The 27,484-nt window shown below is 31.1% G+C and overlaps 1 protein-coding gene across 1 annotated transcript; it reads right to left on the reverse strand.

The window, feature by feature from the left end:
• Positions 1 to 9,272: 9,272 nt before the first annotated feature.
• LOC124358946 (GTP-binding protein SAR1b) lies at positions 9,273 to 27,216 on the reverse strand. The gene is made up of 7 exons (XM_046811230.1): positions 27,092 to 27,216; positions 22,577 to 22,628; positions 18,366 to 18,485; positions 15,733 to 15,798; positions 13,092 to 13,327; positions 11,421 to 11,541; positions 9,273 to 9,649 (listed from the first exon to the last, which is right to left on the reverse strand). The coding sequence occupies exons 2-6, from the start codon at positions 22,617 to 22,619 to the stop codon at positions 11,425 to 11,427; spliced, it is 582 nt and encodes a 193-aa protein (XP_046667186.1). The 5' UTR covers positions 22,620 to 22,628; positions 27,092 to 27,216; the 3' UTR covers positions 9,273 to 9,649; positions 11,421 to 11,424.
• Between the last annotated feature and the right edge of the window lie 268 nt (positions 27,217 to 27,484).

Below are 27,484 nucleotides of genomic sequence, written 5' to 3' on the forward strand. Positions count from 1 at the left end.
CGTAATTCAGTCGATTGAGAAGAAACAGCGTGTATTGCTAGTCAAACATTTAAAATAACAAATTATAACCTCTAACCTGTCATAACAGTGCGACCAAACAAACGAACTAAACCGACCAATCACCACGCGCGGAGTTAGAATTTAACTGTGTTTAGCAAGAATTTCAAATTCCAATTTTAGTAAATGTTTTATTCAACTTTACCATTTACAATAACAAATTTTAATTAATTTCAAATTATGTACAATGTTTTAGTAAACAAAATATATTTCTATAGTTAAAATTTGTGCAATTCTTATTTTCATTCAATTCCTTGTTCCTATTGTGCAATTTAATCAATAAATATTCTACCGAGAAAAAGACGTTGTCACGTAAAATCTTCGCCCGTAAAACCGACTTTACAGGCAACCATAATTTTTTATTACAAATTTTATTACTTCTATTATATATAAAATATAAATGTTAGGAATCTTAAGTTCACCGAGTCTAATCTATTCAAGTTTAGCATGATTTTTATTGTTTCATAAATATTTTATCCAGAATATATTGCACTGTATATACATATTCCGTATGCTAGGTGTGAATGAATCAATGCAAGATCAGTGTATAGTTCACTCTTCCAGACTTTTTTGTTGCTAAGAGAGCAAACTGTTCATTTTATGTAGCGAAATGTAGTAACAGGCACTAAATATCAGATGTTTTAATATTTTTATTTAATCTGCCACTGTATGGAATATCTTCAAGAAGTATGTACAAACATGATAGTGGCTATCAATACACAGAACTAACCTTAGACCACCATACACACAAAACAATTCAGTTGTTGATAGATCACAACACACTAACAATTAATGGGAAGCCTCCAAAGTTTCTTTATTGATAAGGAAAACTACTGAATTAACGATTATATGATGGCCTAACAGAACTTGTTTGTTTAAGTAATGACTATTTTGTCTCTGACCTTGTATCATATTACTGTTGACCCTTGTCATACAATGTGTTACATTGTTATCTGATGTATAAACACTTTTATTTGATAAGATTTTTCAATAATCTCAGTGATTGCCAATTTTGCTGTGAGGGACTGGATTTCAAGAAATCGTTCATCCACGCTTAGCCTCCAGTTATATCTACCTATTTCCCAAGTTGAAATCCGACTTTAATGGGAGAAGATATATACATGAAAGAGCTTAAGCAGCTGTGAAAGAATATTTTGCAGGCAAGGAGGAGAAATATTATTTTTGAGGTACTACAGAATGTTACCGAACTGTTGGCTGAAGTATGTACAATTTGGAGCAAAATACGTTTAAATACATCTTTCCTAGGCTGGAGACTTAAAAACTTTATCTTGTATCATAATCTTCAGTAGCATCAAAATGGTCAAAAAATTCAGAAATTAAAACCTATTAATCCTCTAATGAGCAATATTAACTTATTATGATTCTATTAACTTATAATGAAATATTTCCCAAAATGAGCAATAAAAAGGTAAAGTAGGGTGAAACGAGCAGCATGGTAATATAATATGTAAAATTTATGTTAATATCCAAATTTGTCTTTAAAACTTAATAAGCTTTACTAACCTCTATCAACAATCTAATTCAATGGTTTTTTAAAGCTCATTTTACAAAGTTCCTTTGGATATTAATGACAACTTAAAAATATACACAAAAACCATACATATTTGAATTTACATGTGTCATTGTGCAAATCATGTTGTGAATTAGGAGAATCAGAATATTGCAAGAAGCTTATAAATTGCACTTAGTCCTGTAAGAACCTTTGCTCTGCTTCCGGAGTGACAGGATATTCAGGATGTGTAAGGTTAGGGGGTAGGGGCTGCCTCCTATCGAGATCCATGAGGAAGAATTAGGGCACTACATCTCAAAGTCATCCCGGAAGAAGGGGAGGCCAGCTCTGAACCAGCCTCTCCAGTCAAAGTAGGCAGGGGGTGGCACACCCTTGTTGAGGTTAACAAGAGCCTCTGAGGTAAGGGAACAAACCCCACCAACTCCAACAGTCATCTTCCACAGTAGACTAGACCTACTGAATTGCCCATGAACCCCAGAATCTCAACATTTGCGGTTAGTGATGTGCCACTACTGGACATCCATAAGGTTGCCCAAATTGAAGTGGCACATCAGTTTTTGCTGTGCCCAGTGGTGGGTTCAACTGGTAGGTATAAACCAGCCAGAAGTGATCCCTGCTGGGTTTCCACTGATCCTTGCAAAGTATGTTTAATATTCACTTGAATTTTGTTATGTTTCTTCACCAATTTATCGACCATACTATGAGAGAAACCATTGGCTTTTGCGATATATTTGATTGTACTTAGTTCTTTGGTGTAGTTTTCTGAGTTAAAGGTACATTGAATAATATGTGTACCATAGAGTTGTAGGCACCATATTTTTGGGATATTGGATGGAATAAAGTAGAATGAATTATTTATATTTAGCTTTATGTTGTTGGTTTCTTGTACATGCTATAATCAAATCTTTTATTATTCTTCTCTAAAGTTAGATAACACAATCTAGCTTGTTGTTTTCTTCTACTTTTACAGTGAATTTTAATTTTGGCGTAATATTGTTTATATAATTGTATAACATGTTTAACTGTGAATCTGAACCATTAAAAAATACCAATGTGTCATCTATCAAATGGTAATACAGAGCTATTTTGTTATTATGTTTTGAGAAGATGTGTTTATTTTCAATGTAGTTTAAATATATATCAGCCAGCAAACCTGAGAATGGTGAGCCCATATCAAGTCTGTTTATTTATATGTATGTTGTGTTGTTTAATTATTTTAACTTTATGACAAAGCCATCGATCACCATATCTATTAAAGTCCGATGATGAAGGTTAACCTTCAAAACCTGTCACCATAAGACCACATGAAATTGGATTGGATTGACGGTATGATATAAAAACCTAGTATTATAGTCAATATAATCAATCTTGGGCTAATCACAATGAATTATAAATAGATTTAACATAATAAACAATATATATGCATATAGCAACACACAAAATACTTTTAAAGACCAGCGAGTAAAACTTATTAATAAAATACCTGCAGATATTTTATTGAAGAAGAACAGGGCACTAGCATCCAGAGGGTTCATAACTACCTTGTTATATTCTATACCTTTTACTTATATTAGATTGTAAAATAATCTTCCAGAACTGTTACTTCAAAAATATATGGGTATTTCTAATAATTATATGAAACAAAAATTTAAAACTGTTAAAAATTTCAATCAACCGCTTCTCATAATAAAAAGAGAGACAAACCTACATAACATTAATATAAAAATATTCAAAGTACACGGTGGAGCAGAAGAACTCGCTTATTTAGAAATTCAATTGAAAAGGAAGTAATGAAGATATATATTTAATTCTTTTTATATCATAAAATACAACAGTAAATTTTATTTTGACTTGGTTTTGAATATTACATCGGGCAGATGGCACCCACGGTTGTCAATACACTGCACTAATCGGACTCTGATATTTCATTCACCTTTTCCAGCATATTGACCAGTGATAGCTTGAAGAACCTTGTTCTTTAGTTAACCAGGGTCCTAGGATGATCATTATAAATCCATAACTTGAGATAGCTCCCAAAATAATCGCCAGGGACTAAATCAGGTGACTGTGCTGGCCAATGCAGAGATGTCCTGGGAAGTGTTACTGCAAACCTTCCATTGACACTTGCGCTGTAGCACCCTCCAGCTGGAACCCATCTCCCACATCCATCCCATTGAGTGTTGACAAGAAATCTCTTGAATACAGATGTAATGGTCAGAATCCTCCAAAACCACCTGTTCATTTTATTTAAAAAAATGGACTAATTGATTTTTTTTTACATAGCCAATTTCTCTGAAGTTATTTACGCATGGAACAATAGACTGCCAGCCAGAAATGGCATCTGTTTGAAAAGTACGCTTCAACAGCGAACACGTGCTCTACCTACTTATTCTTATTCCATTGAATAAACCTACTCCCACCCTCCTTGAATCAACAGTTGCTTCACGGCACCCAATTTAAATAACCAAGTTCCTCACCCCACCCTGAACAACATAAACAAAAATAAGTGATTATGGCAATGCATGAACATATATACAAGCTGTTTTTTTAAGTAAGAACCAGTTTAATATATATTTATAAAAAAACAAGTAAAATTTTTGTATCAATTTTATTTATAAGATGAAAGTTCACACATTTCTACAAAACTGTTATCAATATTAAGGCACTTATAACGTCTAAAAAAAAACCTTTTGTATATTGTTGTTATAGAAAATTGCTACCTGATCATTTTGGCACTATTGTTGACATTGCGACACTGACATTCAAGATGCCTCTTTTAATGAATAAACAAATTATTATAGTCTTTGGGTGCTAAATTAGGGCTGTTTGAAAGGTTATTAAATTGATCCTAGCAAAATGCTGTGATAGGATATTGAGTTCAATATGGCTCAACTGACGGACATATAGGAAAATATGTTTCTCGATAGTTTAAATTTTCAATAAAAATGTCAGAAAACACAAAATCGTTAGTGATCATTGAGGATGGTCCACTCTATTTCTCCTCACGAACATTCTTTTGGCTATCTTTTAAAGCTCTTACCCATTTCAGCACTCATATTGTTTGTTCTTAATTTTTAAATTCTGATAGGGAATTTCAACTACTTTCACACCTTTAGCACGAAGAAAACAAACAACTGCACATTCTTCACAGTCGGCGGGACTCTCAATTGATGGGAGAGTTTGGAATACACATTAACAAATGTAAAAACCATTGATTTATGCAATTGCATCTGTGGCCTGGTAATTGTTGTATATAAACAGTGCGCAAGAATTGATCACTGACCACAGTGGCGGAATTTCAAAATGGTATTACTTAAAAAAACATGGCTTGCATATAGAATGTACCAATTTCTAGTCAAATTAAAAAAATTGTTTCAATATTTCTTTAATTTGGTTAATGACCTGTATTTCAGAAAAACTTGATCTAAATCGATATGTTATAGAATAAATGTAAATTTATATATAATGGAATGGAGCCGATTGTCAATATTTACTTGCTAATCAAGACTTTGGATCTGAGCTAGAGAGAGCACAGGTTGAAATCCCATCTGTGACCGTTGCACTTTTTATCAGTACAATTGACCTTGTACTGTACTGACTCTCCCCCTTATTCTGTTTGATAGGATCCTCGCACAGGCCAGTGGCCTATGAGGACAGGCAGAATACGACTTAAAAGGCAATCGGCCTGCCTGCCCTTAACAAAATTTTGGTCACAGTGTAATTTTCAGGTGATGTACAAGATTGTTTAGTATTCATGTTATCGTAACAACTACTGATTGTGTAGCTTTCAATGTATGTGAAGTTCATTGCTTTAGTTTTAGTGTAAAGTTTTCACTTAACCTAGAAATATGTTTTAACCCATATAAAGTGCAAATAATGCATTATTTTGGTATGTTATCATACTTTAATACATCCTAATGATATTATAAATGTGAAAGTATCTCTGTTAGTTTTGGTTTCACATGTAAACTATTCAACTGATTGTACTGAAATTTTACATGGACATTCTTACAGTCTTTGCTATGAATATAGGCCTATTCTTATTTTACAGATTCCATAGAGCTAAGTCCAGTGGGTCTTTAAAGTAGCGAAAAATCCCATCTTGGTCTCTACAGTTGTAAATATTAATTGAAAGAAGAGCCTGTCAAATGTAGTTAACTGTGAAAATATTATTTTGTCAATTATTTGTTTAATTAATTACCCACTATTTTCAATAAGTTTACAGTGTGTAAATTCTGTAAGGAGTGACCATTAGTTTTCACACAATTTTTATATTTCATTAGATAAGTAACTAATCTATGTTAGAAAATGTCCTAAAATTCAAGACGGCTAGAATTTGACTCCAAAGGCTCCCTTTAAAGCAGTCAGCAAGAACTATGCTAAACGAAAGTTCACTGGACTGTCCATTTGATGATGTAACAATATTCCAGTTCTAAAATATTAAACATATTTTTCAGTTTATAAAGAAACAAACACATAAATGGTATTATTATTATTAATACTAATGCTAAAAGACTTTTACCTGTTCAATTAACTAAAGAAATTACTAAGCGAGCATAGTTTCCAATCACACAATGCACTCTGAAATGCAGCGAAAACCCATCTCAGGTCTGGTAGCATCGTTCAACCCCAACATAAGAGACAAATGCCTTAATTGAAATGGCGATTATACTAAAAAAATGAATATGTATGCATGTATCTTTTGATGATAAATTTATTTCACTATGTTAATTATTTTTATACTAACACACTGGAGGTTGAAACAACAGCCCTAATACAAATTCAATGAAAATTCTGTTTATATATTCTAATATTGTAATAAAACTATAAAGCTAAAAGAATTGTATGCACAGTTTTAAAACACATTTGGAATTCAATGTAAGAATTGTCAATACATCAATGAAGTCATACACTTCTGAAAGTACATAACATTTGAGTTTCCAAAAATTTATAAAAAAAAAACTTTTATCTAGACATTATACTACTATTAATTATATTTTATTAGTTTGACAGTATGAATTTGGTTTCTTTTTTTGTATTTTAATGATGTAAAACAGTTACAAAAAATAAAAATTAATATAAAAGTATCAGGGAAGTCATGTGGTCTCGTAGCTACAGATCCCTAAGTTAAACCTTGAGAGATAAATGTATACAGTGTTATAACACTTAAGTTATTTAAATTAACAGAAATAATTAGAATTGGGATTTAGCAATAAGGTAATAGGTTTGGAAATAGATAAAACATCTCTAACCAGGTATTTAGAAACAATGCTTCATAAGTAAACAATTTGCAAACATAGAGATAAAAGTTGGAAAAATCTATTCGTCGTGGTATAGACCTACAAAAACTTTAACGTAGAGTTTGCAAAACATTGTACGTTTTTCAGAAATTAATAATATATTCTGTTTTTTTAAATAATGAGAATTTCTTCTCATACTACAATAGTGGCAAGCATACTCCATTCCCACATCTTTGTTGCTGTTTCCCAGTGATAAAACTGAAGCTACTGTTCAAGAATTTGAAAGTTCCATTTTAAATTAAAACCAACTGTGGTAACCTAGAAACTGATGAGGATCTAGTTTAATTTGTTTGGTATTTTGCACGTACAAGTACAATACACTGTAATAAATGATTACAAATACATAAACAATATTTCAGCATATACAATATAAAAAAAAGGATTTTTCTACATTTAATCTGTTTAAGAAATATGCCATTAAAAAGAATTTAAAAAACTAAGAAGAACACAAGCTGTGAAAACGTTGTACATACCCAGCTATAAAATAACATACTTTTTATTTTTTAGTATTGAAGGATAAAATATTGTTGCTTATATAAATTTAAGTAATAAAGTGATTGTGTTCCAACCATTTTGTGTTTAATACTTCATCAAGAATTGTTTTATATGGCTCAAAAACTAAGAGTATACCCTTATTTTGAGTATTTAAGTGACTATTGGGTCCATACCCAATCTAAATTTACCTTCTCACTGGGCATTTACTTGGCTCACATCACTGATTGCAGCCAAAATATTTAAACATTTTGAACAATTGAAATAATAACCTTGCAACTGGCTAGTGAATCTTTAGCAGGATATTTCCGACCGAACCAGTTTGGGAATTAACTCTTCGCACGCTACTAATAAACATTGACTTTCCTATAATGCCAAAACAAGTAAAACATTTTTGTTTCTATAAGTTCAAAGCTTATTTTTATTATAACTAAGTTATAAAAGGTAAAAGCAAAAAAAAAAAGTATAAAACAGAACATTTTACTTTAAATTGGCGTATTTATTGGTAAAAATAAAAAATAACTATTTACAAAACTGTTTATTTCAAATAAATTTTAATTTCATTGTAAAATGTAACTAAACTGAAAATTATAGTTACATTTTACTATAAAACAAGATAAGTATGTCAAACTAATCACAAAACTACCACATCAGGAAGAATAATAACGAGATACGTAGTAGACGCGCACTTGTGACAACTGAGAGAGCAGTAATACACGCCACGGATATGTACGGTTAAGGCACTGTAAGAGACGCAGAACTGAAGAGCAGTCGGTAGGAGTTAGACAATAGGTGCTCCCCTCCCTCTACAACAGGAGTGAAGGGGGTTTATAAATACTTCTTTGGCAACCGCGATAAGCATGGAGCGTGCACCGAACATTTCAAAGGCCTTTTGTAAAATAAAAAACTCTCCAAGGGACATAATCTATAATATCAAATATAACTGTATTTGGCATTTTGGTCAAGTCTACCATTCTAATATTCCATCTAAAGCGTGGCAAGAGTTAAGGGAATACAAATTTCATCAAATGCCATTAATTTTGTAAAAAACCATTTTGATTAGAAATCGGTAGTAGGGGCGATTTAAGCACAAATGGTAATAAACTACTCCTATAAAGATTTCACTCACTTCTCGTATACAAGAGTCTAAAGATAAAAAGACTAACAAAACAAATTTCGAAATATCTAAATTTCCTAAGTGGATAATGACCCAAAACTATAGTTGATAATCTAGGAATTGAGGGTATAGGTACTTTCCTGTGATAACATGCCATATTTAAACATTACATATGGTACATTAGTTTGAAAAATTCTCAACTATATAGAATAATACAATGTGCTAGAAAAGTCCCAGAATGGTTAAATAATTTGTTTAACCATTTCTTGTGAAGTAATGAGACTTGGTATATCAATATTAACTATAAAAATCTAACTTTTTAAGCGATTGCCAGGTTTTTATGTCATCAGGAGGATGGCCCCCAAGGAGCCAGAAGAAAATCTTAAAATAACATTTTACGATTTTGCCTCATTGCTTTACAAGAAATTGTTAAAGAATTTTCATTACTGTTCCACAACTTTTCAGGCATAATGTACAATAAAAAATGAAAACTCATCTAAGGAACATGAATAATAAATTAAAAAATTAATTAAAACTGAGCATAAATATTGAAGCCACAATAAAAAAATCCAATTTCTACAATTCTGGTTTAATATATTATTATAAAAAACTTTTCATTATCACTGTCATTAGAGTCTGAGACAAATGCCACATAATATATAATTTATACTTCAAGGTATTTCTTTCAGTTTCAGAAATACGACTCATTGTTGTGCCGTGGCAGCAAAAGTTTTAAGCTGAAAACAAGAATGGGAAAGAATCCAAAACAAACTACTACCAAATAGCTGTCTTTAATATATTAATCTATATTATGAAGGTTGGACATACAAATAAATAAAAGAAAATACTGGAAAACGAGTGGGAGACTAATCTTACAGCTACATGATGTAGAAAACATTGTTAATTTATACAGTGTGTTTTAACCGCAATCGAATGTTCTGACAGATGACGAAATAAAAATTTACAATAACAAACCCGGGTAAAGCATGAAACGGTGAAGCACCAGACGATGGAAAGGTTGGGCAGCGGAACGGCGCACTTCACAACCGTCTGTCTTGTCTTACAAAAACACAATATGTATCACAATTTGGTTGGTTGGATCGTGTCAAAGGTTGTTGGTTGCTTGCCTCTTCTTCTTCTCTTGGCAGCCTCCTGAAATCAGAGTTACCACGTTAACATTTTTATATATTATCCCCAGTGTCCGATATATTGCACAGTGAAGGTTGACGTCTGGTATAATGCAGGTCTCCAGAAATTAACCCTCCGAGTGGTGAAAGACGCTGCAGCGTCTATTAAATGTCGTTCGCGAGTGGCAAAGACGCTCTAGCGTCTATTAACGCAAGCCTCTCTTGTTCCGGTATTTCCGAAGTTATGCCGCGACTTAAACGCTATATATTAGGTATGGTTAGAAAGACCAGATTCTAAACTTTAATTTGATATAGTATTTAGATATGCTGGTACTAATGGAACTCTTACAAACGGTTCATCCACCTACTGTACTACCTCGTGGACCAAGTGTAGGTCTTCTTCACGGGATTGCTTATTTACCAGACTTTGTGCAGTGTGTGTATACACCAAAAAAGGGGGTAAAAGTCACTTCTGGTGCCCAACTTGTAATTTTGGGGTTCATAGGGAGTGTTTCCCTTACCTGGAACATTATTGGAGGCCTCTCAAACCAGGAAGAATGATGAGGAATGAGGTTGGCTCTGATACTGACTAAAATGCAGTAAAAAACATGTACATAAAAGTTTCGATCAGCAAATAGTGCGTTGTTTTTAGGAATAATACATATAACGGATACATATTTTTGTTCAGAATTAAATTTTAAACAAAATGGCTATTTTGGATTTGTGTTAAAAAATTAAGTTTAGGAACATTTACTCAGCCTAATATAAAACAAAAAAATTTCAATTTTTATTTTTGGAATTCAACCCATTGGTTTTTTACACCAATCCAAGGTAAGTGTTTCATATTATTACCATTCTACTCTGTGTGTTATGAAGTTTAAATCGATGTATGATATGTCATACTTATATAATATACAGGATTTTATATAAATTTTCTTTTGCGAACATACAAAATCAGTAAAAATGTCCCGCCACTTGGAGAAAAAAGTACCGCCACTCGGAGGGTTAATGCAGTTAGTTGGCTAAGATTTCCAAATGCTACCAGGTTCCATGTAGTGAAGGGAGAGAATAACAATTGCACGAACAAAACAAAAACCTTGCTATTGCAATTTATTTTCCCCTCCATTAGAGTGGTTTACTTTCTGATGTCAGATGACGGCATATGTGACTTGCTCTTGGCTGTTTTCAGTTATAACCTCATTGAGTTTGTGTAGTTGAAAGCTGTTAGTGATGAAGGTGCTGACAATGAACTGAGTGACAGCCTTGTAGACAACGTTGTAAGTACATTTTATTACTTTTTAGAAATATACAACAAAACCCAGTGTTATTTTGCTGTAAAATTTATATAAATTCAAGAGAATATGTAGATTATAGTGTTTGTGATATATATATATATATATATATATATATATATATATATATATATATATATATAGTGAAAATGTGTCAAAAAATGCTTACACAACAATACAATGTATTAGCTGTACCACCTGTGCTCATCAAGGTAAGTTCTTCAAATTTCGTATATACAATTAAAAATATATGTGCTTGATAAAATGTATGTTTTTAAGTGTAGTTACATTTTTCTACTCCCATAAATGTTGAAAAATTTTTTTTTTAAGTTTACATACATTTTTAAAATTGATACTTCAGTTAAATCATTATCAACTACTAAAAAAAACATTGTGTACAATTAAAAAATAAGATAACTATAACCTTAGTAATTTTGTCAAATCTATGGAAAAAATGGCTGAGATGAAATACGAAAAAATTGTCTTAGATGTAACAGAACTGACCAGATCAGTCGATGTACTCTGCTAGCCAGCGGAAACCATCTCCATACCCTTGTCTTTTGAGCACCGAGCACATGAACAGTTCCAGAGGTCTTGCTTGTAGTTCTGAGCGAGGAACTTTAGTCTGTACAGAACACAGAATACACATTAGGCCTGTTCATGCAAATATAAGAAAACTAATTTTTTAACTAAAAAACTAAACTTTCTCTTAGGACAAGAAGCTTATAAATTGCACTTAGCCCTGTAAGAACCTTTGCGCTGCTTCCGGAGTGAAAGGATATTCAGGATGGGTAAAGTTAGGGAGTAGGGGCCGCCTCCTATCGAGATCCATGAGGAAGAATTAGGGCACTACATCTCAAAGTCATCCCAGAAGAAGGGGAGGCCAGCTCTGAATCAGCCTCTCCAGTCAAAGTAGGTAGGGGGTGGCACACCCTTATTGAGGTTAACAAGAACCTCTGAGGTAAGGGAACGAACCCCACCAACTCCCAACAGTCATCTTCCACAGTAGACTAGACCTATCGAATTGCCCATGAACCCCAGAATCTCGACATTTGCGTTTAGTAATGTGCCGCTACTGGACATCCAAAAGGTTGCCCAGATTGAAGTGGCACATCGGTTTTTGCTGTGCCCAGTGGTGGGTTCAACTGGTAGGTATAAACCAGCCAGAAGTGATCCCTGCTGGGTGCTGTATGATTGTTAATATAATGCAAACTAAAATCAAAAGATGTAAAACTGATTTCAAGCTATTTCAAGTTTATCATTGTTTGACTTTACACAGCTCTTCACAGTGACATCGAAATATCACAAGACTATAATTGTGTTGGCAATTATATGGTGTTAACGATAAAACTCAGACGCCATGACACCGACCATGTAAGCATAATACCACAATTATTTTTTCAAAAAAAAAGGAGTAATTTTAATTAAAAACTAAATTCTTTTAGCTCTGCAAAAAAGTAAAAAAATTAAATAGAGGTATATTCTTTTTGAAGCAAAAGATTAGAAAATGCTATCTTATAAAAAAAACTAAATAACTTAAGAACTGGCAGTCCTTTTTTAATAACTACTTTACTGGTTCTGTAAAATGTGTTTGCTAGATTACCTGTGCAATTATACAATCAAGTGTAAATTCAACATTTAAAAAATCTTAGAAACAATTTTGAATTAAGAAGCCGATTTACTCAATTCCAAGAGTTCTTTAAAGGTTTATTAAGTTTAACAATTATTAAGTTTTTATTACAGATGCTAACTTGAATGTTACTTGCAATATTGAGCGGTAGAATATACCAATATGTAGTTTGTGACACTGTTGGATCTGTAGCAGATAGTTATCTTATCAGATCACACAAGAAAGAATAAACAGCTACTGATAACAAGAACCAGTTCACAGCAAACATGTTTGCAGAAATCAACTGCATGATCAAAGTGTTTCAGGGCAAAAGTTAGAAACACTGAAATGACTAAATTCCAGCTACAAATATTAGTACTGAACTCTTATGTTTCTTTTATGAGTGAATCTGCAGTTGTTACTCATCAGATAAAATAACAGTTCTGAATTTTAGCAATTACCTTTACTCCCTTTTAATGAAATATGATCTACTAAAAAGCGTCACCATATTCATATATAAACTGTACCGTTACTGAATAAAGAAGTAGTGATAAAAGTTAGTGTACCTTGCCAGTGGTCTGGCCGTAGAGATTGAAGAAGCCACGGAGCTCATCTTCTGAGGCAGCGCCGTGACGATCGATCTTGTTTCCGAGGATGAGAACAGGGCAGTTACTGAGGCTCTCGTCTGCTAGAAGACTGAATAGCTCAGATTGGCTCTCAGGTAGCCGATCGCGGTCTGACGCATCCACTAGGAACACAATGGCATCCACTGCGGGGAAGTAATCTTTCCACACTCTCCGCGCTACAAAGTCACAGTTACGTTGTCATTATTTTACTCTGGCTAAATATTTTACATTTTATGCAAAATAAACATTCAACAATGCTGGATGGATACTGATAACCATAATACTGAACGCTGTTTACTTCAACAGACTCCTACTAAATGTGGGTGAGGGTGGATATAGATCCCATTCAGCTGATGCAATGATACTTTAACTCTTCGTTAATGTCCAACTGTAAACTGTTCAAAGCCCATCAGTTATTCTGAAAGTTCTCATGTCATGCACTATACAGAAACTTGAATTTTATTCATTTATTATTGTTATTATTTAACAAGAAGTTCAAATCTGTTATTGTGTTATAGAGAGATTTGTTTGGGAAAATGTAAGTACTAAACCACAAATATAAATTCAATCATATTACAAACAAAAACAGAGGAAATCTATGAATGCAAATTGTATTGTTAAATTGAGATGTTCTAAGGTCATTTATAATCCAGATATTATTATCTTAGCAGATAACAGAAGAAAGAATAAACAGCTACTGATAACAAGAACCAGTTCACAGCAAACATGTTTGCAGAAATCAACTGCATGATCAAAGTGTGTCAGGGCAAAGGTTAGAAACACTGCAATGACTAAATGCCAACTTCAAATATTAAACTAAACTCTTCTGTTTCTATTATGAGTGAATCTGCACTTGTTATACATTAGATAAAATAGCAATTTTGAATTTCAGCAACATTAAAGTATTACACTAAACTATAACTACTTAGTTTTTTAACAATTATGTTTAATCATCTCTGAGAGTTAAAACATACTTTTGTCTTAGTCTGGTAAACATTTCCACACATTTGGTACAACCAGTTTGACAGATAGGCTGAAGATAAGCAAAAAGGACAAGGTCATTGTTCACAAACTTAACCCTTTGGATGCCAGTGCACGAAAGGCCGGTACTACACATAACCACCATGGCCTCTTTGTTCACTTTTACAATGCTTTATGTTTTTTTGCCCTGTTCTGTGCTTAACCTTTATATAAATAGAATTATTCTATTATGTTTTGTGGCTTTTGAAATTTGCTATCAATTAGTGTAAATTAAAAGTGCATTATATCTACAACATATTTGGTATTCGCATAATAACTACTAAAAGAATTTACATAAAATAAACGCTTTATACCAAAAGAATCTGTAAAACAATATTTTATCTATAAAAAATATTTCTAATTGATAAAGTGGTTACATTTTAAATTCATTACAAAATTAGAGAAATAAAAACAAAAAATATATTGATGAAATATTTTATAAAAAAATATATTGACAAGGAATTTTGATATGCTTAAAGTATAAAAGGAGAGTTAAATAACTAAAAACGTCAAGGTCATTAGTGATTCTAACTATAAAATTGATAAAGGTTGTCCTTATTTAATTCAAAACCAAACCAGTTGAATCAAACTTTGAAAGCTTGTGAATAAAGTAAAAAATAACTCTTTTTCTAAACAGCTGATCAATCGGATGTTGGCGTTCAAAAGGGTTAATAAGCAACACAAAACAAACTAAAGAGCAAGAGTCATATGAAGTCAGATTTCTCTGTACATTGAAACAAAATTTTAAGTCAATACAATAGACTACCACAACGTAACTAACAAGTATTAGATGTCTACAGAACACTGGCACAAATATGTGTTATAGTTTTATTTTACTGAGCTTAAGTAGCCATATCTTGGATATTGGTTATGCTTGCTTATTTATGTAAACTGTTCTACATTTCTGGACATTTTTTAATATTGCAATGGCAACAAACATGTGTAAAAATATGCATACGTTATACCACTATGAACGGAATTTGCTGTCTTACATCCAACAAAAATCCAATAACTGCTGCTTCTACTTCTTATTTTATCAATTTGAAGTAATTAAATGAACTGATAAATAATTGTCAGGATCGTTAATATAGCTCACGATAAAGTGGATAAAAAAAATCATTAAATTAACTATTTAGCATTTTAAGTAAATCACCAAGTTTAAATTATCAACATATTATAACGAGGCCAATGGATTCTATTGTCTGCGTTTGGTTGATTGATATTGAAAATATCAACAATGGAATTTTGCAAATATAGCGAGGTGTAACTCTGTAACAGATAATATTAGGAGTTCCTAAATCAACAAAAAATATCAAAATCGAAAGATGCATATATATTATTATGATATATAAAAAAATATTAAAAATTTTGTATGGTGATAATATGCAATCTAAATATTGAAATTATGTTGTGACAAAAGACGGTTTAGAAGAATAACTTTGGATATTAGTACAGAATAATACTATAAACAATTTAATATTGAGATGTACAAGGCTGAATGTATATAATTTAATACAACGATTTATATATGAACTATTTATTAATGATGATAAGAACATACCTTGTGTGTGGCCCCCAAGGTCAAAGGTGGTAAACCTCATGTTGCCAATAGACAGTTCTTCTGAGGCTGTAATTGACAGAAACACACTAATTTAAAATATATTACTAGTCTTCATTAGTTTGTTTCATTTTATAATAACAAAAACAATGCATTTAGTATTTATATTTATATATTAATATGAATAATCTAATTGTCATAATATATAAACATTTTTCCCAACATTTTCAAACACTCTTATCATGAATTGTTTAAAGCTTTTCACAAACATTCTATAACACACACTTATTTTATACATCTGTAAGAAGAAGCATCTAATATGAAAATACAGTAATTCTAACAGTAAAGGAAATTAGACATAAAATGAATTCCAACTTGAATTCAAACTTTTACAAATACATACACGACAATAGCCCATTAATAGGTGAATAATTTGTATGCCCTAATTTTGACATAAAATATGAGTGTAAAACTCGTAAAGTAGAATGTTTACCAAATACATCCAAAAACTCCATTAATTTGTCTGGTATTGGCATAGAAGTGATTAAATTATGTGTATAAACGGAATTCTACTTATGAAAATTATATCAAGGTATTCAATGAATTATTACACATCACACAAATTAAAAAAGGATTTAAAAGCATTCTAACTTTATCCTGAGTAATACAACCTGAATTTAAATGCATTGGTATTTAATAATAGTCATATATATTAATTTTGTGAATATATTAATTTTAAATATCAATTTCACAACTTAATAATTTTTGACAAAATTGCAGTTCAACAATAAAAACTGTGAGATTTTGGTAATTTATAGTGATAACTACGTACTTACAACGTAAACAACAAAACAAAAGTAAACAGTGAAGAGTTCCGTAGAACAGTAGCGTGAAGTGGCTGACATCTGAGTGTTAAATGGCAAACACAATGACTTGTCCAAAGTAATTTCCTTTCTACTATTCCTTCCTTATTCAAAACCAAAATTAAGAAACTGTTCCAATGTTTCTTTCCTTTTAAACCTTCCTTGCTCTTATAAAAATATTTCTAAACCAAAATTAGCCAAATCGGTTCAGCCGTTCTCGAGTTTTATTGTGAAACTAACAAACGTGATTTTATTTTTTTAAAAGCCAATGAAGGTTTACAGTGTCAGATTAGTCAAGTAGAACTGAAATGTACTTATAGATGCAAAACCAATTCTAAAACAAGTGATACAAAAGTTTGCGTATATCAGGTGTCTTAGAAGTCTCTCCCCCTCCCTATTAACTTTCTTATGAATTGAGATGAAGTGATTTACTTTGGGGGATGTTTATATGACCAACTGAGGAGTATCTTTTTATGTATGAAAATCTTTGTCTTCCCCCACAAAATGGGATATTTTGAGGGTAAGTAAGTTTTTAAATAAAAAAACCCTAGCAAGTGACACCTCAATTTAAAGGGATTTTTAAAAAAGAAGAAGAATGGCGCAAACTGAGATCTCTAATGTTACTTTATAACATTTGGCGGCCAATTCAAGTTTGAATTGCTTTATAAAAGCCCCACAGTTTAAGTTACATTTAAAGTTATTGTAAGGCAGATAAAACATTCACTCACTAGTTATTTTCAGAACTTGCGACACAAAAACGTAAAACAAGTTATTACAAGACTCAACAAACATGATTAACATAGCATTTATTAGGTTTTGTTTTGTCTGACCGAACTCATTAGGGAGTCTTAGGAATACCTATGGCTGGTTTTGCCATATAATCTCTTATTGGTTATCAGTTAGTATGAGTCAATGTGGACTGAATGTATTATATCAAAAAATTGCTGGTTTTTAAAATATTAAAAGTTTAAGTTTTAATTGCAGAAATCTTGAAAATACTAAAGATAATTTCATTATATTTCTTTCAGTAACTGGACTTGTTATCATAAACATTTGACCCAAATTCCGTATAATTTAATTTATTAGTTTTAATTTTTTAATGGTTAATCACAGACAGACAGATGAGAAACTAAGCATCGAGAGTAGAGAGTGGAGACCTATGCTCATATAGTGAAATATGTTTGTCTTGACATCAGCAATAATGTGGCATACCTTTGTCCAGAGAGTTACGGGTCACCCTGTGTGTGTATATATATATATATAATATATATATATATATATATATATATATATATATATATATACACACACACACACATATAATGAAAATCTAGAAATAGGCCTAATGTATTATTTTTAAAATAACTAAATTAAACCAATCAACTTAGTAAAATTGGAACTAAAAATAGTAATAATAGTAGGTTTGCAATGGTCAAACAATTAGGCAAGGTATAATTAAATTGCAAGACTATGCATATATTAAAAGCTACACTTTAGTTGGGACTATCATACGACTTGTTATCTGTATTTATTTATCACTTAGAACTGTCACGTGCAAGAAGATAAAATTGATGTTAACAACAGGTAATTTATGAATTCATTACATGGCAATGAATAGTTCACTCTCCTTTCCCAGAGGTCTATTAATAATTTTGCACCATTTCACATAATTGTTACATTTTTCTTCATCCAATTCGGTTAATCTATAACATAATTTACTAACATGTTTTGACACTAAAGTAACACATGTTTTGAGTTAAGCGTTAGTCTTACTGGGGTGTAAGGTAGGGACTGGCTGGGCTAAGCGGTCATCTTTGAGCATGTGAAGCAAGGTGGTTTTGCCGGCATTGTCCAAACCAAGAAACAGAAGCTTGCCAGACTTCTTATAAAGACCTGCAAACACACAAATAAAGGGTTCTTACAAAGATACAAATCAACAGTTTAATCAACACTCTTCCTTTGTACAAAATCATGTATTTTAAAATTTAAGAAATAAATAAATTCTTATATATAATAAGAATAGTAATGATTTATTATTAATAATAAATTGTCTTTAAATTTTTATTCTTAGCATATAGACATTCCATCAATAAGACTCAATTTTCATTACAATATGTGTGTGTATACATATAAATATATATATATATATATATATAAAAAAATAATAATAATAATATATTATGTTATACAATAATATATAATATAAATATATATATTTGTTATTTAAACTATACATTTCTGAACACAGCACAAAAACTTGGTATCAAATATATATTTTTGATATTTTTTACCCCAATTTCGGTGGTCCTATAAAACGGAATTCGGGATTGAATAACAAACTAAATGTTAGTTTTTTTAAGTTTGTATTAAGTTGAAATAAAACAATATGTACAGTAATCGACTAAACACGTTTCTTTGTTTTTTTATAATAGTATTTGTAATATATTTATAATATATTACAATTGGAGCATTGGTTGTAGTTAAATAAAGGGAAAACTACATCAACACGTACAATATAGCACTGGCCATTACAGCTCATTTTGTGTGCCACTTCCTAGGGTTCAGTGTTTTAATGGTGTTCTCGTATTAAATTCTGAAAGAGAAATTTGTAAAAAATGAGTAGTAGTAACGTGTTATTGTCTCTTTTGACAAGACATAAGGTAATCTTCAACGGTACGTTTTATTGTCAGATTACTACGGTTAAGAATGTTACGAACCCTCTTATATTACAAATATCATAATATTTATCATAAATGATGACTTATTTTGTGTAAAATTTTTGTCAAATAAAAAAAAAACTATTTCAAAATAGTTAACTGTGACTTTAACTTGTTACTTAAATTAGTCTCTTTCTGTTGTAAGAACCCTGATGTCCAAACTCCATCACACAGCACTTGGTTATGCAATTGCAGACTACTATTTAAGGTACCTGGTACCGCTTCAATCACACCATCCTCCAGCAAATTAGCCATCAGAGTGGTTTTCCCTGATTTGGCAAGTCCAAAGAAAGCATATCGTCTTTTCTGTTTCAAAATGTTACCTTAAAAATGTGATTCACCTTAAAACACTGACCATGACAATATACACAGGTTCGTTAATGTTACATTCTAAGATAATAATAACTCTAGATATGGTGACACCTGAAAAGCTAGATCTGTCCATACATAATACCGGTACGATTACAAGTTACCGTACCACTTTCTAATATGTACACGATTTAACATGGACCTGGGAATTACCTCCTCATGTAGGAATTATTTTTAATCCTAGAATTATGGGTAATATGTAATTTAAAAGATATGATTAATACGCATCTAAACGTGTAAATGCATTTTTGATTTGAAATACTTTTATGTGTTACCAGATGTAGACATTAAGTAAAAACCAAATTTCAAGCCTATAGCACGTTTAGATAGCCATGACTAATAGACTTCCCTAATGCTCAGCAAAATCCCATAGAAGGATATGCACCATAATTGAAATCGATTTGATTATGTAGAAATAAAGCTTCATGCAAAATTTAAAATCTACACCTCGAATAGTTTTTTTTTCGAGATATCATGTGGAGAGACAGACAGATATGACATTTTTTCAGCCCCCCTCTCCTCACAAGTGATAATTTTCGTTAATGCTCAGGCAATTAAAAATAAAGGCAATTTATACAGAAAATGACATTAAAAATGGTTATTTCACAAGTATAGGAAACAGAGGAGCAGAAGAACTTAAGACGATAGCATATGCGGATGACATAATGATATGGGAAAATAGGGAAGAAGAGTTAGAACGAGAGTTGAACAAATGGGCAAAAGTGGTGAAGAAATATGGTTTAGAGATGAACATACAAAAATGTAAAGTAATGAAAGTAGAAAAGGGAAGGAAATAACAAAGACGTGTTAGTTGAAGAAAAGACTTGAAAAGGTGAAGAATTTCTGTTATTTAGGAAGTATCATAACAGATAGGAGCACAATAAGAGAAGAGATAGGAAACAGAATATGGAAGAGTGGAAAGTTTTTCAATATGGTGAAGAAGATTGTGTGGAGTTGGAACATTGGGAAAGAATCAAAAGTATTGATGTATAAATCTTATTTCCAACCAATTTTATTATATGGAGCAGAGACGTGGACGTGGACTAAAAATGATTTAAGCAGATTGCAAGCTGCAGAGATGAGATTTTTAAGAGGGATAGAGAAGACTACAAGAAGAGATAGAATAAGGAACGAAATAACCAGAGAAAGATTGAAGGTAGTTTCACTGCAAGAGACAATGGAAAGAAGAAGAATACAGTGGATGGGGCATGTGAAGAGGATGGGAGATAATAGAATGCCTAGAATAGCACTGGAGAAGGAGGAAAGAGGAAGAAGACCAAGAGGAAGACCGAGAGGAAGATGGGAGGATCAAGTGTGGAAAGACATAGAGACAAGGGGACTACAGAAAATGCAGGTGGAGGAAGAGGAGACCTGGAATGACAGACAAAAGTGGAGGAGGCTGTGTACGACGACCCGTGATAACGGAAACGTCAGATGATGATGATTTCACAAGCCACCTTTTTTACAGTACTGAAGAAGTAAAAAAGTTAACAATAAAACAATTACAGTTACTTCAATAAAACAATTATGGAGTATTCACAAAACTTCAAACCTAAATAAGTTTCACAAAGTTTGAAAATAATTACTTACTTAGGCTAGTCTGTAGTTTATTTTTATAGAATATTCCTGTTCTGATGTTTATTTTAATTCAAGATTTATTCAATTTAATATACAATAATATGTCCAATAGTAAGATTAGTATTTGACCTCTATTCAACAATTATTATTAATTTTCAATTAATTTAAAGCTTAAACGTAAACAGTATTGTTTACAGTACAGAATGTTTTATAGTTCTAAACAAACAATAACTTTGTCATTAAACTATTTCAAACCCCTTGATTGTAGTTTTTTTCACTGTATACAAGGTTTTTGCTGGTTCTACACATTTAAAAGTTATTTGTAACAAGTCTACAGAGTATTTTTATGAACAATACCAAATATACACATAATCTTGTTGCCTAAAAATTTGAGTTGCTCTGGTTTTTTAACTGATTTCTGAATGTCAATACAGGCATAACTAAAAACCAATCCCTCAGGAATTTGTATGGCAACAATGTTTTTAATAATTGGCTAAGCATCCAATTTGTTTTTAAGAATCTGTTCCTTCTGTGTATTTACAGTGTTATACAATTCTTCAAACCTCGAACCAGCGAAATCTAAAACTTTTCAGATTAGATCAAGTGCCTATTTAACTTACAAAAACTTTGATGACATCTGGAGTACTCAACCATTATTTATGTATCATTGACTGAGTAAGTACTTTACCAAACTATTTACCAAGCTACTGCATCCTTTAATTAATGAAAACAATAAAATAAGAGAAGTTGATTTGTTTATAATACAAAACAGAGGCTTTTTATGATGTATTATAACACTCATCTAATCAGACAAAAAGTGACAAGTCACTGTTACAAGGACATGTGGGGAGCTGATGCTCAGTTATTCTAAGGTCAAGTGACACAAGGCCTACCACATCAGTTCTATCATTGCACACATCTATAGTTGCACGTGTTTATATAAATGATACAAGCCGTTAGACATACCTATGTAGTCAAACAGGCTCATATATGTCATCTTTATAAAACATCTAAAATTAGAAATTACTCAGTGCTGGTCTTTTCATTAATAATATCTGTAGTCCAGGCCTCTGGCATTTAAACTAGTAATTAATATAATTCAGGATAAGATAACAAATAATCAACTGTCCCAAATATAATCCTTCAGACACTTTAAAATTATACACATGAATATTGAATTGTAAGCCTGAAAAAGAGTGGAATACACAACAAAGCTTTTAGGCCCCAAACCATAATCTAAATATACAACTAATTCAACATTATTTAAATTACTATCATTGCATTATATTGAGAACAATTATTATAAAACAAAGCACTTACCTAAATATCCGAGTACACCGGTGAACCAATCCCAAAGAAACATGATAAATCTCTGAAACAGAATAATAAGTTAGCGATTGACCAATACTAACAGCTGGTACTAATTTCCAGAAAAAACTGTAGCTAAGTTAGTGGTTCATCATTTTATAGTCTTAAAGAGTTCTTTGTAGACGTTAGTAGAATTATAATCAGACTGTATCATCTGAATTCCTCAGTTTATTGTATATCATTATACTATCATTATACAGATTTAATAAATTAAAAAAAAAATGGTGAAAAAACATTTCACTCGCTCTTTGATATGTTAATAAAGTAAAAATATGAACTAAAATTAGATATTAACATGATAAAACCTCAGCTCAATTAACAATATCAGTAATGACTTAACAAATACAATAAAATATAATTAAAACAAAAAATTAATAACAACTATAAGTAAAAAGATTTAGAAACTAAAACTTTAATTGTTATCTTAAAAAGACAGAGTTATGGCAAAAGTTTATTTAAAGCGGCATTAAAAGATTTTTTAGTGACATGGATATAATTCATTCAAAGAATAAACAGAATTTCAAATTAGCCAATTATAGTAAAAAAAATGATTTAACATCAACGAATCTGAAATTTGGTGACAAGTTTGTTCATTATTTAAATTTCAATGTAAATATTAGACTAGAGAACTTTGTCAAGTTTAGTTAGAGAAGTTTCAGAGAAAAGTGGTTTTAGTTCTAGTTTCTAAAAATCCTTAAATATTAGTTTCTATTAAAAAAGGTTTACAATGTGTATTACACTGAATTTGTAAACATAAGAACACATTTCTTTTGAACAACTAATATTCTATGAACTATGCTCTAGTACTAGCAAAATCCCCAAAAAGATCATATCTAATTAAAGACTGAAAAAAGTGAAGTAATAATTTCTGACATAGGCCTATAACACTTGGTGCATCAATCTTCTGAGCAGGAATACAACTCATGAAATTCTTGAAACAATTAAGTCAATATCAGCTCCCCATGTAAGTTTATAATCCAGCACTATTCCCAAACATTAAAAATATGTTATTAATACTTTAATACAACACAAGTTGTATCATCAGCATACAAAGTGAATCATTCCAAAATATTAGAAAGTTAGACCATTTAGGCTAATAGCTATCAGAAAAATAAATTAAAGGTCCCAAAATAGAATCCTGAGGAACACAATACTCAACTATAACGTCTGGAAACAAATCACTCTTAACAAAAACCTGCTGTTTACGGTTAAATAAGTATGATTTGAAAAGTTTTAGTTCATTTTGAGCAATACCATAAAAAGATAATTTTTCAAACAAAAGATTGTGTTCGACACAACAAAAGTCACAGAGTGTGATAGGCCTGTAGTTCAGCCGCTTTTAATATTTAAAAAAGTAATGATTTAGTTGCAAATAAAAAACCTTATCCTGAGGCCACTAGCCTATTTTTGTAAGATTTTTTCTTACCAGACACCTAACTACATTATTAGAACAAACAGATTTTATTTGACTTACTATGAAAACTATATACCATTATGACAATCAGTTCTTGTTTACTACCTCCTGAAAGCGATGTCGGTGTATATGTTATTACGTTCTGACATCAGAATGTAATTTTCATTGTGGGTCAAAGTCCGTTCTTTCTAATAATTTAGTTTTTCAGGTCTCAGGTTAGGAAAACTGTTACAAAAATAGTGGCCTCTGGATAATACCAATCTTTTTAATATTTTGTTGGCAAATAACATAAAACTGATTATACTTTGTTTGAATTAATTTGGAACAATATTGTTTATTTGATACATTAAAAACAGCTGTTAAAAATTAATTGTAAATAACTATAATTAGAATGTTTTTGTATTAGATAGAACCCTAGAACTGGCGGTTATTTCATCCTGTAGTGTCGGGCTGTTTTGGAGCTTCGCGCAAGGTTTTTTTAAAAAAATTATTAAAAATATAAAATAAAAGCAATATAAATAAGAGTATATATTTTTGTGTTCAGAATTAAACGTAGAATTGCACTATATTGTAAAATTAACCATAAAAAAATTTTCTAATAAACACTTTTTTTAATCAAATATAAAATTTATGAAAAATATTTCTTAAATTTGGGGGGGACCATACCTAGCAAATGAAGTTATAGTGAGAAATATTTATAAGTGAGATAGCCATTCTGTGTCAAATTTTATCTAGTTTCAGAAAAACATAAACATTATACACATTTATGAAAGCATCATAAAGCTATAGAACAAAAAGCAGCGATGCGTATAAATTTTGAAAATCGGGTGTACAAGTAAGACTTTGGTAAAACAAGTTTTGCTAATACATTTATCTATGAATACATGTTATATTGCATATTTTATTACTTAGAATAAAATTAAAATATACAGTACTAATGAAATAATTACCATAAATTATTTTTTGAAAAGTAAAAAAAGTTAAATTTTGCCATTATTCAAAAATTTTGCGAAAAATTTTCATTCAGCAAAATATAAAATCGTTTCTAAAGCTTGTACTATATCAAAATTTATAAATTTATGGTTTATAAGTAATAGGAAATATTATGTAGTTAGAAAACTATAAATATAGGCTAACTAAATATATTGAAAAAATATAGAATAACCCAAACAGTTATTATATATAACCAAATAAATTACAGGAAATATATATTTTATTGTGAAAACTATCTATTTACCAAAAATAAATAGTTACTTCAGAGCTAAAAGAGTGCTATAAATAACGTTTAGTAAGTGAAAACAATAACAAACTATGTGAAATGAATTTTAGCCAAGTCATTTTGCCATAGCCTACACAAAGCCGGTAATTTCTCAAACATATTTCAGTAAATAGAAATTGATTTATTCTAAAATATATATGTTTACACTACTACGACATCAAACAACACACTACACATTAAATACGACACTAAAACACGTGTAAAACTATTAAAACTTACAAATATCCACAGCTCGGCACGAAAGTGATACAGAACGGCAGCAGCAATATGGCGGTCACAACAAACGGCGTCGTGTTTTCTTTTATGTTCAAAATAACAAGCTTGCTACGTCATAACCATAATACAAAGAGGAATAAAACTCATCTGTTCCCTAGCATTTTTCTTCCCGAATCCAATGGTGCATGAATTATATCGATACGTTACCGGAGTATATTGTAAAAAGTAATTATACGAGGCAGCAGCAATATGGCGTTCACAACAAACGGCGTCGCGTTTTCTTTTATGTTCAAAATAACAAGCTTGCTACGTCATAACCATAATACAAAGAGGAATAAAACTCATCTGTTCCCTAGCATTTTTCTTCCCGAATCCAATGGTGCATGAATTATATCGATACGTTACCGGAGTATATTGTAAAAAGTAATTATACGAGGGAATGTTTGACCGACAAAATTTTGACGGTTAACACTACGGAAGCGGCATTGACCGACAAAATTATGTCGATTAACAGTTCTAGGGTTAGGTATTTCTAATCAATAATTTAATACTCTGTTTCAATTGTGGTGGTGGCTGCTTACTTACTATACTGCAGTATCTTGCTTGTTTTAACTGATATTTGGATATAGGCTACACATAACTTACTATTTTAAAGCAGTTGTCTTCATGCTGATATTGCATAGGCTATTTTGTTGTTTTATATTAGAGCCTACTTAATGCTGGTTATATACTTTTTACCTAAACGTAGTTTTTTAAATAATTTAAGTATAGTCTAAAGGATTTTCTATTAACTAACAAACCAAATGACAATGATGTGTGTTGGGTATGTAGATTCATTTTACCACCTGAATCTAGACTATATAAGATGTAATTGGCGGGTGTATTGAGAATAATATATTTAGTTATAACTTTCTGTGTACATTGTACAAATAAATATAAGGTTCTAGAAGATAATAAAACACTTTATTTAAAGAATGCAAGTAAAAGGTTATGTTCTAGCTCAATGCTACCTACCCTGAAAAGGTTATCCCTAAATATAAAACATAACCTCTCTTCTTAGAATTAATTTACAATTTTTTTATATACCTAGACTATAGGCTAATATGTTACTTTTATCTGACTAAATTTAAATCGTGACTGGCAGTTTCATTAAATAACTTTGAGAATACTTCAGGACATACTTGTTGAGAATGATACAGCAACTTTCCACTGTACTGAAATAGGCTAGGTTTAGTTTTAATCAATAAGAGCTATTCACATAAATAAATCCGTTTATGATTACAATCCTTATCAATTTTGAGTGTATAAAATCACTCGCATTTAATATTTTAACTTTTAATAAATTAAAGGGTGAATGTACTATGAGTAAAAAGGCACACAGAAACACTTCGAGAAAAAGAAACAAGCTTGGAATTGTCATAAACCTGGCACTGGTCTGTCAGACTGAAGAACCTATTGCTTATTTAATTGTTACTTATACGACTAATTGAGAGGATTCCAAGATATGTGTTTATTACCACACACAAAACTTAAATATTTTCAGTCAATTAGTACTTACATTTTAGGAGTTTATAAGGCAGTAACCAATAACCAAACTAAATTATTTATGCGACGACTGACGATCGCCAACCTCCAACCTTCACTAGAAACCGGAAGAATATACTGTTGGCAGTTGTGACGTTTTTCCGGTGGCAAGACGCTCAACTACAAAATTGACATTGCTGCGATCAATGAGGCATTGTAAGAATTGTCATAATTTATAAGATTTCAGGTGTTTTGTTTGATATTAGTAATAAATCATAGGCGTTGAACTGAGACTGGCTTAAAATAACGTTATGTAACGTAAATTCAATTAATTGCATTAACTTGAATAAATAAATTCAAAATGCATTGTGAAGTTAAATTAAAGGCACACAGTTGAATTTTAAGGTTAGTTTCTCTTGTATTCACA

This window comes from Homalodisca vitripennis, chromosome 4, assembly GCF_021130785.1.
Source record: "Homalodisca vitripennis isolate AUS2020 chromosome 4, UT_GWSS_2.1, whole genome shotgun sequence".
Classification (NCBI taxonomy): Eukaryota; Metazoa; Arthropoda; class Insecta; order Hemiptera; family Cicadellidae; genus Homalodisca; species Homalodisca vitripennis.